The sequence below is a fragment of the Centropristis striata genome, chromosome 8 (genome assembly GCF_030273125.1).
Source record: "Centropristis striata isolate RG_2023a ecotype Rhode Island chromosome 8, C.striata_1.0, whole genome shotgun sequence".
In the NCBI taxonomy this organism is placed as follows: Eukaryota; Metazoa; Chordata; class Actinopteri; order Perciformes; family Serranidae; genus Centropristis; species Centropristis striata.
This window is the reverse complement of record NC_081524.1, coordinates 26,937,923-26,958,705: the sequence shown is the minus strand read 5'-3', so window position 1 is coordinate 26,958,705 and position 20,783 is coordinate 26,937,923. Positions and strand designations below refer to the sequence as shown.

Sequence of the window (20,783 nt, the reverse complement as noted above, 5' to 3'; positions counted from 1 at the left end):
AAATTCGACTGTCAGATGAAGCTCTAAGATCTTATAAGACAGTTTGTAAAACAGCATTAACACTCACTGTTGTACACTGACAAGTATATTTCCTTCTAAAGATCGCCAAAAGTAACTGCAAAAAGGCATTATCATCGCAATTTGAAGTTTCTAATAGTCCTTGAATGGATTATACTGTAAATTATGAAAGTTTCCATTCGAAAAAATAACAAAAAAAGACACTTAATAATCAGATTTTTCTGTCAAAATTATTTTATTCTACATCTCTTTTAAAACAAAAATAAATCATTTGGCATTCATAGCATTCTGGGCTCCTCAGCAACACAGTGAAGACATGATTGATTGCTGAGAAGAACGGTCACATGACAAATATTCACTGAAAATTTAAGATAAAAGCAGGCTGGTTACACAGAGCAGAGGGGAAAGGACAGGACATGTCGCAAGTACATGTTGTAAAAATGCATATAGTCCAATATGTATAGCATGTGGAGATCCAATTATTTTTCAATATTTATGGCACTTGGAAAAGTGTTGTATATATAAATTCCATTTTATACCAATTAAAAATATATATATGAGAAATCTCACTTGAGCTTTTTCTTTATGATTTATGTCATTATAACTGTTTTTCTGCTCAAGAGACATTTCAGTGGCTAGTTTACACTTCTAGCCATGATTGTGCTGATTCCAGAGAGCTGCAGGACTTGTCGAGCTGTTGTTCTTACTAACAATAACAGACTTATATTAACGATACTGTGGATAACACAAATTCCTACTAAAACATAAACCAGACCATAGTAAAGCAAACAGTTTGGGGCTACACACTGGTGCAGTGGTACGCACTCTGCCTTCGGATGTGTAGAATGTACGATAGATTTTGAAATATCGAACATTTTGAATGTCCCGCCAACAGTTAAAAAAGTTTACAGCTGCTGGTAAATTAAGGATACAGTATGTGTAAGACATAAAAGATGTTTCAAGGATTTATAAAAGACATTTAAAAAATGTTTTGTAAAAAGTACAATTTTCTCAACATTAACATCAAACTTAAAAAAAATACATATACTGTTTGTAATTTATGCTCAAAAATGATTAAAAATGTATCTCTTTGAATCTCAAAAATGTGATCTGGAATGTTTTTTTTTGGTGCCCTCAGAAACACCATGTTTTATAAATACTTCAAATAATTTTACACTGATTGCAACTTGCAAATTTTGATTTAACTAAAAATATATTTTCTTCTTGTGTTCCTCAGTGCTGGAAGTTGCAGTGTCTACATGATTGATGAAAACATTTAAGTAATGTTGCTGAAGCAAAAAACCTGAATACAGCCTCAGTTCTGCGACAGGTTGAATTTTGGCTTGTATCATAATGTGTCAGTTCAAGTTGAGGAGGATTTTCAACCATTATTTGTTGAATTAAAGCTGTGTTGTGTCGAGTTGGACGGATGTTCACTTTGTGGATCTGTGCAGACGAGTGTTCATCCACAAATTTGCTCTGAGGAGAAAGATTTAAAAAATCAGTGACATCAGATTATCATCAGCAGCTTTAAAGAAAATATTATTCAAATGCTTCATTACAAAAAAACAAAACATGTGAAGTCTAAAGACGGTGTCGACCCCTGTTGGAATTTTTGAAAGATTGCAGGCTTAAGGCACTTGTGCATTTGCTGCACTGCTCAGACTGAGAGGTTGTCGCCTGGTTTAAACTAAAGGACTGCACACATTTACATTCTGACCAGATGATGGTGCTTCAGGAAAAGTTGAGGGATCACCAAAGTGATCACAATCCAGCATGAAGTCTGAAGGAATGAACGTCATCAAATTTCATGGACAATCCTTCAATAGCTTTTGAAGAAATCTCCTGTTCTGTTAGATATGCCATTAAATAATGGTCAGGAAAGTGTTCACCTTTGACCTTTACGATATAAAGTGATATATCACTTCATTCTTTTATCCCATTACACATGTGCGAAATATCATAATTAGAAATTTCCTCCAGGCAGGAAGATGTGGCATTCATGAGAACGGGACAAATTTTAAGGCCAAAGTAACCCTGACCTTTGACCATCAAAATCCAATCAGATAATGCCTGTATCAAAGTGGACGTTTGTGCCAAATTTGAGGAAATTCCTTCGAGGCAATTCTGAGTTATCATGTTCTCAAGAATGGGAAGGACAGACGAGAGTATGGCGCTAGCAAAGAGAAACAAAACCCACACAAATGTCAACCCAATGATGGCACAAGAGGAGGCAGATGATCACCAAAACTCTGGAAACCAGAATAATTCATACAAAAAAATTGGATTGCCTACTGCTAAAAAAAAACAATCAGTGATTTAATCTGAACATTTATCAACATGATGCCACTTGTGCTAATTAACTGTTTAAAGTTGACACAGTCACTCAAACAGATAAGAAAATGACTTTAAAATCAAAGAATGATGTTTATGTTGCATGTTATTATAGCTTAAGCACCTACCTCCCTCTGTGGTTTTCACATTGGATGCTCAAGCTGATGATCCTGCAGATGCAACATATTTAATGTCAAATTAAAATTTGGGTGATCACAGTCAAAATGTTTGCTTTGTTTCTATTAAACCAGAACATGTCGCTAAAGCTGTTTCAGACATAGAATAAACAACATTGCTGGCTTCATCTTGCTAAAATAATTGATTATTTTCTATATTGGTAAATTATTTTATGCTTTATTTCTGCTTCTCTGTCTCTGTTCTCTGTGAGTGACGCAGGTCACTATCAAAGGTCAAACCTTGACTGTAATAAATATCTCTATGCATTTATATTAAGTCAGATCAAGAAGGCGGAACTTCCTGGAAGAAATCGACCAGCATGTTTTGTAAACAAATGTTAGTATTTTAATGGGTTCCAGGGAGGGAGTCGTGGTTCAGACTTCACGAACTGAAACACGTCTGTTTGTATTCAGGGACATGAGTTAATTTTGAACCCGGAGATCTCTGTAAAGTGCACATTTTTTGACGTATTGTAATAAAACTTTTGTTAAACTGAGAAACTTGGACGTCTCCAGCTCTTCATTTCCCCATCAATGAATGCGCAGAAAAATGGTGAGGTTTTTTCTGTTGGTGACAGATTTTTTCTGTCGGTGACAGATTATCAATTTTCAAGGTTTCCTCATGCAATTTTTCTAACAATCTGCAGTATCTATTAAAGTGATGGCTTTTTGTCATTCACACAAACTGTCTCTTGTGCATGGTTCACACTACCAGACTTTTGTCAGATCGATCCACTGTTCACACTACACGACTTGCAGTCTTGTAATAAGGACTCTCAATATCGTTGCAGTTTTCTCACTTCTATGCATCATTAAGGCATATGAATTGTTTTTAATGAAATTTTATTTTGTTGATATGTTCTTTGCAAACAACACCTGTTGCATGTCGGTCAGTCCCCGAGAGGAATCTCGCCTCAGCTGCTCTCCCTGTGGTTTAGTCTGTTTTTAATCTATTCAAGTTTTTTTTTTAAGAAGAAAGTTTGTGATATTGGTCTATTAAAATATAACTGACTTGAAATGACTACATGACTGACTGGCGACACTACAAGATCTTTCACCAGGAGGAATTGGAGTATGTCTGGCCTCCAAAATGCATTTTATCACAAACACATGTGATAAATGAGCATCAGCCTGTGTGTGATTTGTTGTTGTTGTTTTTTTTGTTTAAATTAAGAATTCACATAATTTGCATTGATTTTCCCTGTTGTCCTGTTAGTTTCATGACACACATGGTCATGAAGAAGCCTGTTTCCACCAGGCTTCTTCACTTTTTATAGTTTTGTTTTTCATCTACATGATACAATAATGTACGGAGCCCCTAAAGGGACATGGTGAAAATAAAAAAAAACCTTTGGTATCTCGTGAGCACGAGAAACATTTCTCGTGCTCACGAGATATTTTCCCGTGAGCACGAGATACTTTTCTCGTGAGCACAAATGCATATTGCATGCGCGCATGGTGTCTGTATGAACACCCTCTGCATTTCAGCTTGTTTCTGTATGAAAATGACATTACAGGAGTTAGTTCAGCTATATTTTGACCTGGGGCTTCATTATAAGGACATTGCTGCTTTACTTGAAAAAAAAAAATGACAGTTGTTTTCCCAAGATAACGATATAATTAATTCGAGATCTTAAGAAAACAAAACAATAGTGTAGTCCAGACGCGTAGCCAGTAATGTAATGTATTTGTAACCCGGCCCGTGTGGGATGAGCCTCTCCACACCCTGGGACTCTGCGTTGTGTTGTTTATGATGATGGAGGGCGGAGGAGGGACCAGTCGGACACGGTGGTCGTTATATTGCGGCTCGGACCGCGTCGTGCTTTATTTCTCACAACGGCTGGCAGCTCAACCTTAAACAGTACAAGTCAACACTGGAGTGAGACAACAGAAAGATTAAAGGCTTGTGTTGTGTCCTTACTGGTTTCCACACTAACTGGTTGCCGTAGATCTGCGCAGTTTCTGTTACGCATGAGCTGTCCGTGGTACTGAAACAACAATCGCCGTTAATGTGATAATTTTCTGTCTGATGCAGGTCTATGTTATGCTGTACGTTAACACTTTATCGAGCCTACTGATTGGGTTCATCTGTAGTCGGCACTTTGTGCAATAAAATGATTTATTGTGCCGTGCGATAGAGCCGATACGCATGTTTTGTCTTTACTGTTGTATTGTGTACAGCCTTTATAGAGCTTTGGTATCTTGTGAGCACGAGAAACATTTCTCATGCTCACGAGATACCAACGTTTTTTTTTATTTTCACCATGTCCCTTTAGGGGCTCCGTAATAATGTACTGTATTTAATAACAAAATTCAAAACCTACATGACTTTCAAATGTGTTAATTAAGATACAATTTCAAACAAATGTTCTCATCTATTATTTTAGTGTAAAATGTATTGGATAAATTAATGATTAAACCAAATTCACCACTAAAACTGTATGTTTTTGTTCCACAATTTACCTTTGGATCCTGAGCTGGGTCCTGACAACTTCTGCACCAGATCATTCCTGGGGATTTTCTCTAAAACAGTCTTGGTTACCTCCACAGATCTTTCGGTGTAGGTCTGCCAGATCTTATTCACAACGTCACACTTTTCCTTGTCCTCCAGTTCACTTTCGCTGATGTCTTTGAGGTTCTCCAGGTGCCATTTGAAGTCTTTGAACTGTTTATTGCTCAAATTATTCAGTATTTCCAAAAGCCTCTCTTTAGCCGTTTTTTCCTGATGAATTGAAGCAAATAAACAGAGGGTTAATGTTTGATTATAACTTTATTTTTGGATAGTACTGTATTATATAATAGTATGTGAGAATTGTGAATTTGGTTTGCTTCACAAATCAAAATAACAGATTAATTTTAACCTGCATCTTGTTAAATGAAGTCAGATTACTCACCTGCATCAGTGCAGACAGGTGTTCATCAGCAGGGTGTTCCTCTACAGAGAAAAAAAATACATATCATGCATGATTCTCGATACAAAAGATACAATACAAAGAGTTAAAATCTAAGCTGTATTTACATTATTTTGCTTACTTGTTTCAACTTAAAAATGGCAAGTTAAATTGAATTGTTCTAACTGTGATAACAAGTGCTTTAATAACAAATAAGCCAGGTTACAACTGTAATTAAAGAACAAGTTTGCATGTACTTAATTAATCTGGTTACTGTAAATTCATGTGTACACACAGAAGGTCAATACTAAGATTTCTCCCATACTGTAAATATAGAAAACAATGTGTTGGTACTGAATGTTATATATATTATATATTCTTCTAATTATGAATCATTTAAAATGTTACCTTCTATATGACTACTGCTTTGGTATTGTCCTGTTAAAAAAGAAAATGGAAAATGGATATGTAGCCATGTAGATGTACTGCCTTTATCAAACAGTCAACAGCTTCACTATGATGCATATCCAATAAGATGAAGGCTGTACTATTTAAAACTGACCATTTGGAATAACACAGGTCCAGACTGGTTGCTCCCTTTTTTCTTGTGTGAGCTTGAGCTCAACATTTCTCTCTTTATGATTTTCAACATACACTTCTGCGAAATCTGGGTCCGTGATGTCATGTCTGAGCCTTAATTCCTGTAAAATAATAAAAAGTTAATAAGTGACAGAAGTTAAAGTACTAATTGTGGCTTTTTCACTTATATCCTGATAGATATCAGGAGACAGATCAATAGAGATTAATATGTCTGCTGCGCATTGCCAAATACTGATAAAATGTTGAGTTTAATTGCCTGTAACCGCAGAGGATTTTCCGTTTGCAGTTTTCCGTTTAAAGATGCTCTATTTCCATTGATTTTGTTTGTTTACATTAAAAAATGATTCAAAATACTGTCAAACATTACATTTTTGAAAACTTTACCACGCTATATCTAATCATCCAAATGTAGTCCTTTTTTCGTTAACACTGGAAATGTATTTAGCAAGACTTTGCAGTATAACTTTGCTTAACTTACTGTTACAGTTCACCACTTTGATGCTCATTTAGATGTCAGTGACGAAAGGTTTAATTAGTTATACTTTTGATAAAAAAATAAACAGAGGGATGGACTTCATGGTTTCTGAAAGCTCAAAGCATTTGAACAATTCCACTCAATTGGGCCTACATTTTGGTGAATGCTACAAAGTGGACACATGATTTATGAATTTTTGAAATTTTAAACTTTAGATGGCTGCTATAGTGCCACCATCAGGACTATTGGCCCACAAAGCCAGCTGAGGTATAGGAAGAAGAAGACCATGGCAATAAAAAATAGAAAGTCTCTCGAATGCAAATCAAATCACATTTTATGTTCATGATGATAATAGTGTTTCAATTCAAGAACCTCAGCGGCTTTGACAATACATCCAAGTCAAACACTCGGGAAAATTAAATGACATGCGATTGCAGACAAACAACGCCGTTTTTATATTTTCATTGTTTGATGTTTCAGAAAGATTCATGAAAATAACTAAAAAATATAACTGCAATGAACTGTGTCCATGCATTGAACTCAATGAGCACTTGAAAACATACATGAATGTCAGACTCAGCCCGTGTGTGGTAACACAGGACCTGTCTATCCTTAAAAAGGTGACTTTTTAAAGGGTTTTTACCATACAGCAACCTCCGGGTCAGAGCAGTGAAGCAGACCAGGAAGTGCCTTATGCCTGCATTCTACTGAAAATACCAGCAGGGGGGCTGACCGCGGTTGCAGAAAGATTTCAGTCCATTAATTTCAATACGAAATGAAAAAACTTCTCACTTGATGTATTACCTCAGAAAATGTTTTCAACTGTGGTGTCAAACGCTAGTAAAAAATCTTCTTCAAGACAATTTGATGTTAAAAGTTCAAACAATGGCCCCAATAAGAAGAAAATAGAAGATAAAGAATCATATGATTTGGGGCGTGGCTACCTTTGATTGACAGGTCACTAACAAGGCGAGCTGTCATCAGGAGAGAAGCAGAGCAATGCGTATCCACAGCAACGTGTCAATAAAGTTATATATAACGTTATATACATATAAAAAAAGGACGTTTACCGGTTTGATCTCATAACTTTGACCCTTTCAGTTTATTTTCACTTAATGACAGTTTATTTGAACGTTTTGTTCATTAAGAATGTCTTGTTCAGCATTTAGTTGGACTAACAGACACTCCAGGGGGTCGCTGTTCATTTTTCTTAGGTAAGTAACGTACATTTTGTTTTATTTCTTGCTAGCCAAAATTAACATCCCAGTTAATGCTAACATGAATCAGTCAGGTTGAGGTGTAGAGAGGCGTGTAGTCAGTGATCAGATCCCTCTCGCTCCTCCACAGTCCAAATATGGTCTGCTCCCCGTATCGGAAACAAGATGGCGACGAGTGTAACGCTGAACTCGTTGCCTCAAACGGGCCACAAACCAATGGGTGACGTCACGGTGACTACGTCCATTATTTATACAGTCTATGGTTTTCACATATCTTCTCACAAGTTGAGGCAATAACATTACATTTGCAAAACTGGGTATTTTTTGTCATTTTACTTTTAACACTGACGTTGGAAATTCTAAAAAAAAAGAAATCACACCTCATACTGTTGGTTTTGAGTGTATTGTCAAATACTTTGATGAAATCCAATCAAACCTTTGGTGAAATAGAAAATGTTGTGCATACAGCATTAATTATACTGAATGTCAATGTTGACTCATTGTTTGGCCAATCTGAAAATTTTAAACTTGATACCCAGATTCAGTTTTTGTAACATTTCAAGTGAACATTTCTGGAGATACAGATGTAAATTAATTTAGCATATTTAAAAAAAATAATGATGGACTTCTGAACTGACCATAGCTTGCAGTGAGGAAAACTTGCCACATTCCAATAGATGCTGTAAAATATTTCAGCCATGTAGGAAGTTTATTTGTTTTAAAGTTTGGATCGTGACATTCTGCAGGCACTGGCATACACCCAAATTCAAGGCTACAGGGCACATTTATTGTCATCAATTAAACCTAGGCTGCATGTTTAATGAACTGTGGGAGGAGGCTGGAGGACCCGGAGAGAACCCACGCTGACACGCGGAGAACATGCAAACTCCACATAGAAAAGTTGCAAGCAGATTTGAACCCACACGTTTCTGCTGTGAGCTGACAGTGCTATCGTGAACCGTAGTCGAAATTTTTTTGGGGGGGTATTTGTGCCCCCCACCCCAGCAGATATGCATGAGGTTGAAACACATCTTCATCACTTCAGTAGCTGTAGAAAGTAACAAGCTCGCCATGCTGTATAGCCTGTGTATGGGTTACATGTGAAGTGGTAAAGTGGAATTAAATCATTTTGTTACATGCTCTTATTTAAAATATAAACAAACAAAGCTATTTTTGTTCCATTGTTCTCACCACAGTTCAAGCTGTACATGTAACAAAAGTTCAAAACCTACTTGAGGAGCAATTTCTTCTTCATCCAGCTGTGCTTTAAGGATAAAAAGACCATTCATCTTCAGGGGCATCTTTGGATGTGGCTTTCGGATTCTTTTGTATCCTTCAGATAATTCTGTCTGGTCTATTTCCTAGTGAAACAAAAAACAAAAACAAAACTGTTGTGTCTATTGTGTATTTACCAAGTTATTGTGTGCCCATTGTGTATCTGATTATGATTGGTATTGGTGAGAGTAAAATGAAATAACCTCTATCAGAGCAGGATCAGGTGGGATCAGGTAAGCATGGAGATAGAGGGATGATGTGTCAAGTTTACAGTATATGACCAGCTTACAGTATATTTCCACTGTCCAAATGCCTAACCATTCCAGCAGGGCTATGATTAAAGAGAAAGCTGGTTCACACAGCTTGACATGGGACGATGTGACCTCAGACACTTTTTCCACAGTAACTCCACAGTCATCTATGTGCAGGACTGAAAACTTGTTTAACAGTGTAGGATCATCTGTGCAAAATACAAAGATCATCAGGATTACATCAGGGTTTAGACAAATGCTGTCTGATATGTAAAAGGTTCTCACATTTCTCATTATTTTCTTCATGTTGACTTACCGACACAAATCCAGTGAGGCAGGTACACTATATCTATCTTCCCAGCAATGACTGTGATGCCCATAAGGGGCCCTGCAGGCATGTATTTGATGCTTTCAATCTTCTCCATGTGACCCTTCAAGGAGCAGAACTGGAACTTCAAGCTGACCTTTTCCTTACAGACCCAGCGCAAGCCAGAGACGCTGCATTCAAAGTTTCCTGCTTCAGACTGCAGGCTAAAACATGAATGAAAAAAGAGAGTTTGCATATATTCACATGAAGGGACAGAACAGAGTAAATGTAAACTTAGAGACTGTCTGTCTTTATCTTATTTGGTGCAAAATGTGGGATAAACACTTAAAATTGCAAATCTCAAGAACTAAGATGAATGTTTTCTATAGTTCCAGTTTGCTGTAACAAAGTACTAAGGATGTTATTTTTACCTGTAAGTTGGAGCCTTGTCTGTACTGTTCACTTCAGGGTCAAGTTTAGTCCAGTCACTGGAGACCTGCTGCAGAGGACAACCATTTTTACATAATCACGTTTTTAACATCACATAAACAAATAAAACAAATGAATGAAAGAGATTACCATCGTGCTGCCACAACCCTCAGCCTCCAAGCTTCCTGAAGGCCCTTGTGAAGAAACATATGAACTTGTTGTAAATTATGTTATGTTATGCTACATTGCAATGCTTTAATATGAGAGCCGTATGATACACAAAACAAACTGTGACGATGCCAAAGGAAACAAAAAAATGATACAATTAAAACAGATTTTATTTGTTTTGTATCAAATGATTCTTGTATAAAGATTACAGGAAATGACTGGATGGTAGCCAACATCAACACACAAGTAAAGTAATGGGTGTTGATGTTGGAGTCCTGTATTTTGTTGGTACGGCAACAAAACAGATTCCACAAAAGATGCCAAAATTAAAATTGATCGACACTAAAATGACAGAATACTGTGTATGATTTTCGATTATTTAATATTCAAAACAAGTGAACAGCTTGCAATGGCTGCCTAATTGTCCACATGTAATTTGAATGAACACAAAAGCAGGCCACACTCTCTCTACCAAAGTCTTCATATTGGAATACTAACGTTGGGGTTTTCATACCTTCAGATCCTAAGGTGATTTCAGAGAACCTCTGTACCAGATCTCTCCTGTTCATCTCCTCTAAAACCTCCCTGGTCACCTCCACAGACTGCTGGCCGTAGGTCTCCACCATCAGCTCTGCTACTTCACCTCCCTCTGCTGTCTCCATTCGGTGCTTTGGGATTCTTGGGAAGCCTTTCTCCATTTCAGTTTGCTGCAGGAGCCGCTTGAATGTTGCAAGCTCCTCGTAATTTAAATCCTCCAGTGTTTCCAAAATCTACATTTTAAGTGATATCATAGTTACTTCCTGATGGATTCAAAGTAATCAAAAGGCATTTATGTAAAACCTCTTTACTGTCAGCATAACCTGTAAAAATTAAATGAAATCTGTGTTGTGTGAAGTATGAGTGAAGTAACATTACTCACTTTCTGGAGCACTATGGACAGATGCTTCTCTGAGGGGAAAGAAAAGAGACAATAACTGAATGATTCAAAATCAAAAATATAAGCAACTTGAGACAGATTAAGCTGATTTTGCATAAAATCTATTATGAACGATTATTTGTGATATAATGCGAAACTCTGCTAAATTCTGACATAAAAATCAGAGAGAGAGAGAGAGAGAGAGAGAGAGAGGTTGATTACTGCCATCATTAGCACCCATTAAATCTAAAGGAGTCCTATGCAAAAGTTCTGCAACAAATTTTACAAATTTTAAATGTCAAATTACACATTTCAGTATGTCAAAGAAGTGTTCAGTCAAATCAATAGTTCAGTTTCGAGTTTATTTTTTTACCCTAGGAAAACTGAGGTACCACAAATGGCCACTTCATACAGGCTCCTCTTCGTAAAAATGCTTAAAGCCTAAAAAGACAGTTTTGTTCAATGCATGGCTGGAATTTTTGTTATATAAAGACTTAAATTTATGCATAATTAAGGGCATGGCTGCTTTGAGTGACAGGTGGCTGCGGTCAGGTGGCGTTTTTCACAAACCAGGTTTCATTCAGTCTGACACAGCTCTGCCCTGTTCCACTAAGAGTTAGGAGGAGTCAGACACTGCCAAGATGGTGACTGATAAAACTTTACACACCCAGGGGTGACTTCACAGCTGCATCCATGTGTATGTGTGTATTAAACGGCAACTTAGAATTTGTTCCCCCTAAAAAGTTTCAGTTGCTTTGAAAGAATATAAATAATGAAGAACTTATTGCTGCAAAAATTACACTAAAATCTACCGTGTAGTGAAATCAATAAATCATAGCAGCTGCATTCAAATAAATATGAGTCTGTAGTCAAATTAATTGATGTGGTATGTTGCATCAGGAGCTATTATGAATTATAAAAGGCATGTATCACACATCACACACATAAGACCAACGTGATCGTATTATGTAGCAGTTTTTGTTTTCTTTCTCTGACCTTTGAGTCCTGAGCTGGTCTCTGACAGCCTCTCTACCAGATCAGGCCTGTTCATGTCCATGAAAACCTCTTTGGTCACCTCCATCGGCTGCTGGTTCTCCACCATCAGATCCACCAGTTCGCCTGCACTCTCTGCCCAGTACAGTCGTCTCCATTGGATGTGTGGAAGCCCCTTCTGGAAGTACGTGAACTGCAGCAAATACTTAAATCTTTCAAACTCCTCTTGAGTGAAATCCTCCAGTGATTTCCAAAGAACCTGTTTCACAGCTGCCTGAAAAAATCAAAGGATATGTTAAGCAAATGTGTCATTAATTAACTGGGATAGGTAAAGAATTATTTCCTTGGGTTTTAACAATGTCGGTGTTTTGAAATGGATGAGATTCATATTTTCTACAAGATTATAAAGACAATGATACACTTATAATAATAATAATAATAATAATAATAATAATAATATAATAATATCTGTTTTCTCCTATTTTATCTACAAACACAAAGTATTTTATTGTGTATTAATTTTCTTAGCAACATCAATACATATGATGACTCCCTTCATCCCTTTCATCAATTTAAACTGATTCCTACAACCTAATACAACACAATAAACATGTGAAACACATTTGTCATCATTTAAAACATTCAAGAACCTGCATCTATTGAAAAAGCAGAGATGTGTTTGACTCACTCTCTTCATCACTGCAGGTCGATGTTCATCCACAGAGGGGTTCTCTGAGGAGAAAAGACATTTAAAATGACTCAAATGGTTTTAATTGAATTTAACAAAGAGAGTTAGTGTATCTGACTTTAATGAGGTTCAGTTACTTTTAAAGCAAATAAAACAAAACAGATTTGGATGAAATCATCAAACAACAACATATCACAATCTAAAGCATCCTGGATACACCCTGGACTGGTCAAGCTCACATTCAGTCGCCAATGAACCTAACCTGCATGTCTTTAGACTTTGGGAGTAAGCCGGAAAACCCGGTGAAAACCCTCAGTGACAGTTTATCTGTCTCTGTCTTACCTTTGAGTCCTGAGCTGGGTGACAGCCTCTGCATCAGATCAATCCTGTTCATTTTCTTTACAACCTCCACGGTTAAGTCAAAAGACTGTTGGCCGTAGGTCTGCACCATCAGATCCACAAATTCTGCTCTCTTTGATGACATGCTGACTGGAAGATTCTTCTGGGAGGCAGTCTCCATCAGGATCCTCATGAATTTCTTGAGCTCTTCGTCACTCAAATCATTCAGAGTTTCCAAAAGCAGCTGTTTAACAGCTGACATTGTTGCTACCTGAAATAATCAGTACAATCATAGGACGTATATTTAACTCACAAGGACAATTATAAATGTCTCTTTGCATCTTATCAGTGTTGATGTAGACATTATATTCCTACTGGATCACAAAGCTAATGATCTATTTGGTAATTGATGTATTGACTTAAGTATGTTCATTTTTTTATTTAGATTTTAATTATGTCATGTTTTTAATATTTAGTTTGATGCTTTGAAGAATGGTACAATAAGTAGACATTTGTGATGGGTACACTTGCATTAAGTCAGACAAATGTGACACTACTCACCCTCTGGATCATTGCAGGTCGATGTCCATCTAAGTGTTTCACTGACGAGAAAAAAAGGGTAAAAAGTGACACATTTAACATCTGAAAATTAACTCTCTAATCAGGCAAAATAGCTTTTTGTCTTTTAAGATGCACAAAAAGACAGTTCATATGTACACAATTATGCGTCTTTTCTCTACATGATAAATCTTTTCATTATAATAATAATAATAATAATAATAATGCATCAGTTTTATATAGCGCTTTTCAAAATACACAAAGACGAGAAAGAGAGAAAAAAAAAAAGAGAAATAATGTTCAGAGAAGAATGACATTACACAGCTTGTAAAACATATAAGACAAGTTAACGACAAGTTTCATGATTTTAATGTTTTGTTTTTATTGTCTTACCTTTGGGTGCTGAGCTCCTGTCTGACAACCTCTGCACCAGATCAGTCCTCTCCATCTTCTTTAAAACCTTCTTGGTCGTCTCCACAGACTGTTGTCCTTCAGTCTGCACCAGTAAAAACACCATGTCCTGCATGTGCATTATCTCCAGCAGCATCAATGAACTGGATGAGATGCGTTCTGTGAGGTCAGTTTCTTGCGAGAGGATCAACTTGAAATTCTCGAGCTCATCTTTTCTCAAAGCAGCCAGTGTTTCCAAAAGCAGCTCTATGACAGACGCCATAGTGTCCACCTGGTAAATTTAAGGAAATGTTCATAGAACAAAAGTATCATTTCTCAGCCTTACATCTTCTCTGATCAGAAGCCCAAACAATTAGTTGTTTTTACTTCAGACATTCCTTACTTTCTGGATCAGTGCAGGCCAATGTTCATCCACATGGTGTTTGTCTGAAGAGAAAAGGAAATAAAAATGAATGATTTAACATCACTCTTTATAATCTGACACTGTTGAGACTATAAAAAGTCTAATAATAAGAATTTATTTCAATTAATTGAATGAACACATAATTTACTTTAAAATAGCTAAAAACACAACCTGGTGAACACTGTCTCATTTGCTATTAAACTCTATTAAATATATTCTGAAATGTAAATAAAAATAACAACTGCTTTAACTTAACTATTTTCTTAGTTCAAGGAATAGTATTTGTTACTTTGTTTTATGTTTATCAGCGATTTAAGTGTCTTAGTTTTCATAGTGCACCTACCTCCCTCTGTAGTTTTCACAACAAAATCTTGCGCTGATGATCCTGCAGCTGCAATACATTTAATAACGATTGTTATTGTAATAATAAATGCAATATATGCCATTGAGTCCTAGAAAAAATGCCTTTAACATTCCTGTCAGGTGTGTGTAGTGAAGGCAAGAGGAAACCATGGTTAAAAAGACCGGAGAGGGAATCAATGAGAAAACACTCTAATAATCTACCTCAATGTTCTGAAACAATGCGTATTTATTAATTATGACATATTAATGTGACAGTTGTCTTCTTTATCTTACCTTCGTGTCCTGAGCTGGTCTCTGGCAGCCTTTGGACCAGATCAGTCCTGTTCATGTTCATGAAAACCTCCTTCATCACCTCCACAGACTGCTGACCGCACTTGTCCACCATTAAATCTACCAGATCTTCTACCTCTCTTTCCACTGGCAGATGTCTCTGTGAGAAGAGAGGAAGGCTCCTCTGGAAGAACATGAACTGCAGCAACCACTTGAATGTTTTAAGCTCCTCGTAACTCAAATCACTGAGTGTTTCTGAAAGCAGCTCTTTCACAGCCGCCATTGTTGCCACCTGGAAAATTACAAGTACATGTAAATTGAGAAAATTGGAATGTTTTATGATACGTTTTTCTACATCACCTCAGGTACTGATACATTTGGTAATTATCTGTTTGTTAGAGCAGGTGATGATTCTGTTTTACTTCTACTTATCAATATCTATAACCTGATTAAGACTTGATTCAATTGTATTTACAGGCTGTAACTATTTAACTGAGCTGCTCAAAAACTGAGATGAGCCTCCTGATCTTAACAAGGTGTTGTGGATGAATTCACCGTAGAAAAAGTTGGCAGGACAATTATATTTTCTCAATTTCATGTTTAGAATTTTGAAAGGTTGTTTTAGCTACACTGATTTGATGATGATAACAACAATATTGAGCACAAATTGATCTCAGCCTGCATCTTATGAAATAAAGGCTGTACTGTGCATCAGTTAGATATAACATCACTCACTTTGTGGATCAGTGCAGACAGGTGTTCATCCAAAGAGTGTTTCTCTGATGAGAAAGAAAGGAGAGAAAAAAATAATGATTAACATCAGGCAATACGTCTTTGTCAAAAAACACACAATTCAAAGAAGTCAACACAAAATTACACTCAAACCTCAACAATTGAATAATATATCAGACACTTTTCTCTGTCTGCTGAAATATTTGTACATATTTAGTTATAATATGATTATGTATTGTATATTAATACAATTTTATAATAATATTAGTATGTTAATAGATATATATTAGATGTAAAATGATTTAAAATGCCTCTATTCTCTACATTATTAATCTTATTGATTAAAATGTAAAGAGAGGAATACATATACATACATACAATTATGATACAAATGTTAAGGACCAGTTTTATGATTTTTACTTGTTTTTATCTTTATTGTCTTACTTTTGGGTCCTGAGCTGCTGTCTAACAACTTCTGCATCAAATCAATCCTGTTCATCTTCCTTAAAGCGTTCGTGGTCGTCTCCACAGACTGTTGGCCGTAGGTCAGTACCAGTGAAAACACCATGACCTGCCTGTCTGCTGTCTGTGGCAGCATCAATAAGAGACCTGAGAAACGTCTGTGAAAGGGATTCTGACGCTGGAGGACATGCTTGAACTGTTTAAGCTCCCGGTCAGTAAAATCTTTCAATGTTTCGAAAAGCAGCTCAATGACAGACGCCATCGCTTCCACCTGGTAAATACAAAGAAAACGTTCATGAGGCAAAAGTGCAATTTCACAGCTGGGATAATTACTTTTCCTGTATCACATCTCAACAATGTCTATTTTTGAAAATGTGGATGAGTTAAGAGAACATACATCATATCCCACCAGGTAATTGCACTGATAACATTTGTCAAACAAACTGCTTCTATATGCATACATTTCCAGGACGACATCAAAGTTATTCACTTTTATCCTCTTAAAAAGTATTTTATTAAATATTATTACTGTTATTATTATTATGACTATTTTACTGCCGGATTGTAACTCTTTTGAAAACCACAAAAACTGCAATAAGCCTCTTGATTTTTAAACCAGTTACCAAATTTCTTGTAAGAGAGAGAGAGAGATAACCATAGAAGTAGAAGTAGATATAACCTGTGTTAATGACATTATTGGTAATTAACATTGATAATTAATATCTCTAGTGTACATGATATGAATCATCAGTTCAGCTCTGTGAGAAAACTGAAGAAGAATGGTTCGTATCATCAATAACAATGTTCAAGATGTCAAAGTGATGTGACATTACTCACTCTTTGGATCAGTGGAAGCTGCTGTTTATCTGAGGAGACAAAAAATAGAAAAACACCTTTTAGGAATTCATTAACATTTATAAAAGTAAGCTTGTGACTGGAAGGTTGTTGGTTCAATCCCCAGATCGACAGGATAAATCTGGGTGGGTAAAATTAAAAGACAAGGCCTTAAATCCTAACTAGTCCAGTGGAGATGCTTAGTGGCCAACAGGTCAGACTCTGGCTGTACTGGGTACAGCTTCTGGGTGAAAGTATGAATACAATTTTATATAAATAAATAAAGATATGTATAATGTATATATTAATTTACATGTATACACGTATTGATGCAAAAGATTTAATCCAAAAATTACCCTCAAACAGCCTTGTTAGTGATATAAAGAAAACAATATTTAGAACTACTTTAATAATTTCCAACAATGTACAATTGCTTTAGATGTATTTGTTATTTATATAACGGCTTAAAGTTATGCATAATTAAGGGCATGGCTGCTTTGAGTGACAGGTGGCTGCCGTCAGGTGGCGTTTTTCACAAACCAGGTTTCATTCAGTCTGACACAGCTCAGCCCTGTTCCACTCAGAGTTAGGAGGAGTCAGACACTGCCAAGATGGTGACTGATAAAACTTTACACACCCAGGGATGACTTCACAGAGGTTACGTCCATGCGTAATACAGTCTGTGTGAATCAAACTGTAAACTGTAACTGATATTTTGTTCATCCTCAAAAAGTTTCAGTTGTTTTTAAAGAAAACAAAATAATAAAGAATTTATTGATTAAAAAAAAAAATACAATACATTTACTCAATAATTAAACTAGAAATATTATAGAGGCTGCATTCAAATCAACATATGTCTGTAGTCAAATTCATTCATGTGGTGTTGTCACATCGCTGACTGCCATTATAACAGTCATGTATTACACATTTATAAGACCAACGTTATCGTGTAATGTAGCAGTTTTTTTGTTTTGTTTCTCTAACCTTTGAGTCCTGAGCTGGTCTCTGACAGCCTCTCTACCAGATCAGGCCTGTTCATGTCCATGAAAACCTCTTTGGTCACCTCCATCGGCTGCTGGTTCTCCACCATCACATCCACCAGTTCGCCTGCACTCTCTGCCCAGTACAGTCGTCTCCATTGGATGAGTAGAAGCCCCTTCTGGAAGTACGTGAACTGCAGCAAATACTTGAATTTCTCAAACTCCTCTTGACTGAAATCCTTCAGTGATTTCCAAAGAACATGTTTCACAGCTGCCTGAAAAAAAAATCAAATGATATGTTATGCAAATGTGTTATTTATTAACTGGGATAGGTAAAGAATTATTTCCTTTAGTTTTATCAATGTCAGTGTTTTAGACAAGTGGATGAGATTCATATTTTTTTACAAGATCCTCAAGACAATGATACACTTGGTAATATCTGTTGGAGTATTTGTGTTTACCTAATTTTCTCTACAAACACAAAGTATTGTCTGTGTATACATCTTTTAGCAACATCAATGCATATGATGACTCCCTTCACCCTTTCATCACTTTAAACTGATTCATACGACCTAATATAACACAATAAAGACCTGCATCTATTGAAAAAGCTGAGATGTGTTTGACTCACTCTCTTCATCGCTGCAGGTCGATGTTCATCCACAGAGGGGTTCTCTGAGGAGAAAAGACATTTAAAATGACTCAGATGGTTTTAATCTAATTTAATAAAGAGAGTGTATTTCACTTTAATGAGGCTCAGTTACTTTAAAAGCAAATAAAACAAAACAAATTTGGATCAAATCATAAAAACCTTCACATACTAAAGTATTCAAACACATTAACAACATTAAACTCATAAAATGTATAAAATTGAGTGTGAATGTTGAATCTGTCATCATCAGTAATTGCTTATCCTCGGGTGGTGGGGGGCTGGAGCCAATGCCCGTCATCACGCTCACATTCACAGACGCCAATGAACCTAACCTGCATGTCTTTAGACTTTGGGAGTACATTTACATTTAGTCATTTAGCAGACGCTTTTATCCAAAGCGACTTACAGGAAGAATAAAAGTAAACAATCAAGGTATAGTGCAAAAAAGAGCTATTAGTGCATCAATTAGTGCTAGTGACAATTCTTTAAGGAGTAGAATTATCGTGTGGTGCTAGGAAAGAAGGTGCTCTCTGAAGAGCTTGGTCTTCAGGAGTTTTTTTAAGTAAGTTAGCCGGAGAACCCGGTGAAAACCCTCAGTGACGCAGAGAAAACATGCAAACTCATGAAGGGTCCTAGCTGGGTTTGAACCCAGAACACTCTTGCTGTGAGGCGACGGTGTTAATTATTGATCTGTGCCGGCAGTTTTTTATATTTCACTTTGGTAAGAACAGAAGCAAGCAGCACAAGCAGATTTGTTTTCCTCTGTTACCTTTGAGTCCTGAGCTGGGCTCTGACAGCCTCTGCATCAGATCAATCCTGTTCATTTTCTTTACAGCCTCCCTGGTTAAGTCAATAGACTGTTGACCAAAGTTCTCCAACATCTGATCGACTAATCCTTCCCTTTTTCTGGTGAGTCTTATTAATGACATGGTGAATGAAAGATTCTTCCATTTGGCAGTCTCCTTCAGGATCCACTTGAATTTCTTGAGCTCTTCGTCACTCAAATCATTCAGAGTTTCCAAAAGCAGCTGTTTAACAGCTGACATTGTTGCTACCTGAAATAATCAGTACAATCATAGGACATTATTTAATTCACAAGGACAATTATTAATGTCTCTTTGCATGTTATCAGTGTTGATGTAGACGTTGTTTCTGCTGGATTACAATAGCTAATGATCTATTTGGTGATTGATGTTGTATTATTTAACGTTTACTTTTTTTATTGATTAGTATTGACAGTCCACAACTCCAAAGACGATTCCCCGTCATTCCTTCAACTTAAAACTGGTTAATTGTTTTATTTTAATTCACTGGGTGCAACTCTTTTCACAAACACTGAAATAAGTCTTTAAAATAATAACATATATCTTATATATAAGATATCATATCATTATTGTTTGGTGAAATTAAGAGCTGACTGCAACTTCTGTTCAGTTCATGGAAAAAAATGTTAATCATGAGTTGGATTTGTATTATCATTTAAAATGTTCAAGATAATAATAGTTTTTAATCAACATCTGCTAAATGAAAGGGGTGTTGTATGAAGACAGAGAAATGTGAAACTACTCACTCCCTGGATCAGTGCAGGTCGATGTTCATCAGAGTGTTTCTCTGAGGAGAAAAGTGGTCAGAAAAATTTGATCTAACATCTGAAAATGAACTCTCTTATCAGACATCTTTTAAAATACACAAAACGACACTTAAAACATCTCAATCTTTTTTGCCCCCCCCTTTTTTTTTTTTTTTTACACACAATTGTCTTATTTTCTCTACATTATAAATCTTTTCATTACAATGTAAAGAGAAGAATCACATTACACAGCTTTTAAAACATATATGACAATTTGACGACAAGTTTAGTGATTATAATGTTTTGTTTTATTGTGTTACCTTTGGGTGCTGAGCTCCTGTCTAACAACCTCTGCACCAGATCAGTCCTCTCCATCTTCTTTAAAACCTTCTTGGTCGTCTCCACAGACTGTTGTCCTTCAGTCTGCACCAGTAAAAACACCATGTCCTGCCAGTGTTTTATCTCCAGCAG

The 20,783-nt window shown here is 36.3% G+C and overlaps 1 protein-coding gene across 1 annotated transcript; it reads right to left on the bottom strand.

Moving 5' to 3' along the window:
- Nucleotides 1-1,066: 1,066 nt before the first annotated feature.
- Nucleotides 1,067-20,782, bottom strand: LOC131976743 (uncharacterized). The gene is made up of 29 exons (XM_059339897.1): nucleotides 20,633-20,782; nucleotides 20,313-20,353; nucleotides 19,512-19,797; nucleotides 18,722-18,765; nucleotides 18,095-18,365; nucleotides 17,114-17,142; nucleotides 16,259-16,547; nucleotides 15,818-15,861; nucleotides 15,086-15,374; nucleotides 14,793-14,840; nucleotides 14,429-14,472; nucleotides 14,029-14,317; nucleotides 13,639-13,679; nucleotides 13,081-13,348; nucleotides 12,739-12,782; nucleotides 12,054-12,324; nucleotides 11,061-11,089; nucleotides 10,656-10,911; nucleotides 10,124-10,167; nucleotides 9,976-10,043; nucleotides 9,554-9,768; nucleotides 9,190-9,446; nucleotides 8,944-9,072; nucleotides 5,982-6,120; nucleotides 5,828-5,857; nucleotides 5,423-5,463; nucleotides 4,992-5,250; nucleotides 2,481-2,522; nucleotides 1,067-1,497 (listed from the first exon to the last, which is right to left on the bottom strand). The coding sequence occupies exons 1-28, from the start codon at nucleotides 20,754-20,756 to the stop codon at nucleotides 2,509-2,511; spliced, it is 3,903 nt and encodes a 1,300-aa protein (XP_059195880.1). The 5' UTR covers nucleotides 20,757-20,782; the 3' UTR covers nucleotides 1,067-1,497; nucleotides 2,481-2,508.
- Between the last annotated feature and the right edge of the window lies 1 nt (nucleotide 20,783).

What these genes read in the sequence shown, in the direction of transcription:
- LOC131976743 (XM_059339897.1), bottom strand. Translation starts at nt 20,756, where the DNA reads ATGGTGTTTTTACTGGTGCAGACTGAAGGACAACAGTCTGTGGAGACG. An exon ending in AGGGTTGTGGCAGCACGATG is followed by an intron (nt 10,044 to 10,123) that starts GTAATCTCTTTC and finishes TGTCCTCTGCAG; the next exon opens with CAGGTCTCCAGTGACTGGAC. An exon ending in CTGATCCTGCTCTGATAGAG is followed by an intron (nt 9,073 to 9,189) that starts GTTATTTCATTT and finishes TTGTTTCACTAG; the next exon opens with GAAATAGACCAGACAGAATT.